Source organism: Condylura cristata, unplaced genomic scaffold (assembly GCF_000260355.1).
Source record: "Condylura cristata isolate star-nosed mole 26May11 unplaced genomic scaffold, ConCri1.0 scaffold00006, whole genome shotgun sequence".
NCBI classification, from domain to species: Eukaryota; Metazoa; Chordata; class Mammalia; order Eulipotyphla; family Talpidae; genus Condylura; species Condylura cristata.
The window spans coordinates 1,605,352-1,608,954 of record NW_004567107.1 but is presented as its reverse complement, the minus strand read 5'-3'; the positions used below and the strand labels follow the sequence as shown (position 1 = coordinate 1,608,954).

At 72.7% G+C, this 3,603-nt stretch overlaps 1 protein-coding gene across 1 annotated transcript in view; it reads right to left on the bottom strand.

Moving 5' to 3' along the window:
• RALGDS (ral guanine nucleotide dissociation stimulator) overlaps window positions 1–3,603 on the bottom strand; it is a 27,718-nt gene that overhangs the window by 20,258 nt on the left and 3,857 nt on the right. Inside the window, exon 2 of the mRNA XM_012721194.1 lies at window positions 2,986–3,114. Coding sequence (XP_012576648.1) covers window positions 2,986–3,114 — 129 coding nt within the window. The remainder of the gene's footprint in view (window positions 1–2,985; window positions 3,115–3,603) is intronic.

Below are 3,603 nucleotides of genomic sequence, written 5' to 3'. Positions count from 1 at the left end.
TTCCGCTCCCTGGGCACGGCGGGCCGGGCTTCCCGGGCCATGGCGGGCAGGCGCCGGGCTCCACGGGAGGCCCTCTGCCAGTCTGCCCGCCCGCCGGCCTGGCCCCGAGGAGCTGAGCACCCAAGTGCCTGGGCCTGGTGTCACCTGCATGGCTGTCATACCTGCTCCTGTGACGGGCAGGGCCAGGAATTCCCGCTGGCCCAAGGCTGGAAGCCAGCCAAGGACACGTGGTCGGGCTCTGCCGAGCTGGGCCGGCAGCCCCTCCTGCACGGGCCCAGAGACTCCCCGACCCCCCAAAGCCCCACTCCTTCCCCTGTCTGGGAGGGGCCACGGCCCAGAGCCAGCAAAGGTGGCAGATCCAAACAAGGCCCGGCGGGTGGGGCCGACCGTGGGGCACCCCACCCCGCCCACTTGCCCCAAGCTACTGCCTCGTTCCAAAAGCCTCGACCCCCACAGCCCCCACCCCTGGCAACCCAGACCGCAGGGAGCAGCTAGCGCAGCGGCCAGCCGCCATCTCAGAGAAGCCACCGAAGCGCCTGCCGCGCCCCGGGAAGCGGCTTCGAGACCCTCCCCTGCTCCCACATTGTGTCCACCAGGCGCCAGCAGCCTGGGCCCGGGTCCGGCACACGCGCTGGACAAACAGAGCCCTGAGGCCCAGGCCTGGCCAGCCCACCCCTCTGCAGCGACCCCTCCCAGCAGCGTTCAGAGCCCGGACCCAGCCCAGGGAGACAGGAGCCCACACGCGGCTGCTTCCTTACCCGCTGGGGACCTGGCGGGCCGCGGGCGGGGGGCGCAGGATGTCAGAGGCCTGCAGGAGCAGGGAGCGGCCGGCTCCGCAGCCAGCGGGCAGGCACACCGGGCCCCGGTCGGCGGAGGCGGGGTCCGAGCCAGGCCCGCTCCGAGGCCGCCTGCACTACTGCCTCCGAGTTTCACATCCTCTTCCGGTGGCTTTGTGGGCGCGGGGACGCGGGGACACAGCCGAGCAGGCAGCTGAGACCTGGCTCCCGGGACCCGAGCACTAGAGCAGGGGAGCCGGGGCGGCAGGCCTGGCTTCCCCACCGGACCGGGGGCCCCCAGCCTCAGCGGCACCCCTCAGCCTTGCGCGCCCGCCACTGGGCTCACATGGAAGGCAGGATTCCGCGGCACAAGTTAGGGCCCCTGGAGGATGGCGGTGGGGTGCCAGGGGGTCAAAGAAATGCCGGGGGAGAGGGGGCTCCAGGTGGACCCCAATCAGCCTTCCACGTCCAGGGCTCGCGTCTACCCAGACCCGCGCCATCCCCCGCCGCACTGCGAGCGCCCTGAGCGCCCCGACAGCAGGGGCGGGAGCTCCAGGACCTCAGAGCTGGCTCCGGCCTCCGTTTCCTCAGCTGTAAGACGGGAGCGGGCGTCCTGGGGGTGCAGCAGGAGCCCAGCTCAGGCCTGTGCGCCGCTCAACCCCCCCCTCCCCCGGCCACACGCCGCCCCAGCGCCTGGCACGGACACACCTGGGTGTCGGGTGCGAGCCCCTGGCCGAGCCGGGGGCCTGGCTCAGCCGGGGCCACTCCGCGCGGCCTGGGGCTGTGCGCTCCCAGCCAACCCAGGTCTGCTGCCTCAGGCAGCCTCTCGGGGGCCCGGGCAAGGGGGGCCGTGTGCTAGGCAGCTGGGGCACCACTGCTGGGCTACGCGTTGCCCGGGCAGCTGCCGCACAGTGCACGCACGTTCCCTGGCTCCTGTGCTCCCCACGGCCCCCGGGGTGCCCACCCCCTCCCCGCCTCGCCTCCAGCCCAGGCTTCGGCCGCCCGGTGAGCCGGGGCGGGGCTGCCCCCGAGAGCCGGCTCGGCCCGAGTCACGGCCAGGCCACGGCCAGGCCAGCTGCAGGCCAGCTGCAGGCCGGCGACGCCACCCAGGGGGCGGGGCTGGCGGGGGGAGAGCAGAGGCGCCTCTGTCTGCTGCCACATGCTGCTCCGCGTCACTGTCACCGCCTGGGACAGGGCCACGTTGCCGGGCCGGGGCCACGCATGGCTGGGGCTCGGCCTGCACCCTCCCTCCGGCGGCTCCGCGTCCCTCCGGGGTCAGCACACGGCCGTGCGGCCCTCGACACCGGGGTCACGTGGTCAGCGGGTCCCACGGCCGCTGCCCCCCACGCCCGGTGGCTCTGGAGAAGGCGCCCGGCCAGACACGCCGCAGGCCCAGCAGGCCCGCGCTGAGGCGAGCGGGTGTGTGCGTGAGCGCGCCCACGCTCCCCTCCCCCAGACTCAAGTCCTCTGTGGGGGAGACTGCTGGGGGGCCTGCCTCGCTCAACATCCGCTGGGGTTGTGCTCGCCCTGCAGGCCGGGGGCTGCGACCCCACGGGCGTGAGGCTCCGTGTTTATAAACACGGCCGGTCGCTAGGGGCGGTGACTCAGCCGGGACTCCGCCAGCTGTTTACTCAGCACAACATCCTGTCCAGGAAGCAGATAGGGGAGGCCGGGTGGCCGCTCCTCTGCCCTGCAGCCTCTGAGCCGGCCCCGGCCTCGCTGGCGGGGCCCACACGTGACCAGGACCCAGAGTGGTGGGGGCGCCGGGAGGTGGGCGCCAGATAGAGCTGGGGGGGCTCCCAGGGAATAGGGCACCGAGCCCCACCAGCCCCTCAGAAGCAGCCGTGGCCCTCAGGCCCGAGCGCCCCGCTGGCGTGCCTCAAGGGACACGTGTCCACTCAACATCTGTGCAACAGATGACGCACTGACCATGCGTGTGCGGCCCAGAGAGGGCAAACTGCTTGCCTGAGGCTGCACAGCAGGCCGGGCCAAGATCAGGAGGTCCCCCAGCGCTGCCCGCCCTGCCCCCAGCTCGCTTTCCTCTCTCTGCCCCGCTGGGGGCCACCGTGGATTCGCCCAGCAGCCGAGGCGGCAGGGCTGCCCCAGCAGGTGGGCGCCCTGCCCGCAGGAGGCCAAGTGCAGGCCCGACTCCTTCCCCTGCCCACCCGGTGCTGAAGCGGGCATCAACACCGCCATCTCCACCGCTCACCAGGGTGGCTCCCGCACGCTGGCGCTCGGCGAGGCCGGTCTGCAGGTGCGCGGTCTGCAGGTGCGCGGTCTGCAGGTGCGCGGTCTGCAGGTGCGCGGTCTGCAGGTGCGCGGTCTGCAGGTGCGCGGTCTGCAGGTGCGCGGGCGCCTCACTCGCCCGGGGCCGCAGGGCTCAGCTGGGCTTGCTGCCGGCTGCGGCTCTTGCCACTGCTCCTTCCGGCAAGCGCCAGCTTGTCAGCAGGGCTGGGGGCTGATGGCGCCTCGCCGCAGGTGCCCTTCCATGAAAGGGGGGCCTGCTTGAAGGGGGCGCAGAGCCTCAGAGTGACTCTGGAAGGCCACAAGCCCACACATGAGGCCCGTCCCCTGGCGCAGGCTGGGAACCCCAGGAGCCCCAGAGCTGCAGGAAGCACCTGCTGAAGCCGCACCGGTGGAAGGGGCGGGGCTCGTTCTGGCAGCTACAGGCGCCCCGCCCCCACGCCCCCAGGCTGCAGGGAGCTGCTGATTCCCCGACTCGGACGACTCGGACGCTGTCCCCAACCCAGGCCTTTTCCCGCTTATGACCCACACAGGTTGCCAAGAAGCTGGGAACCTGCGAATCTGGGGCTGCGTGCCAGAGGGG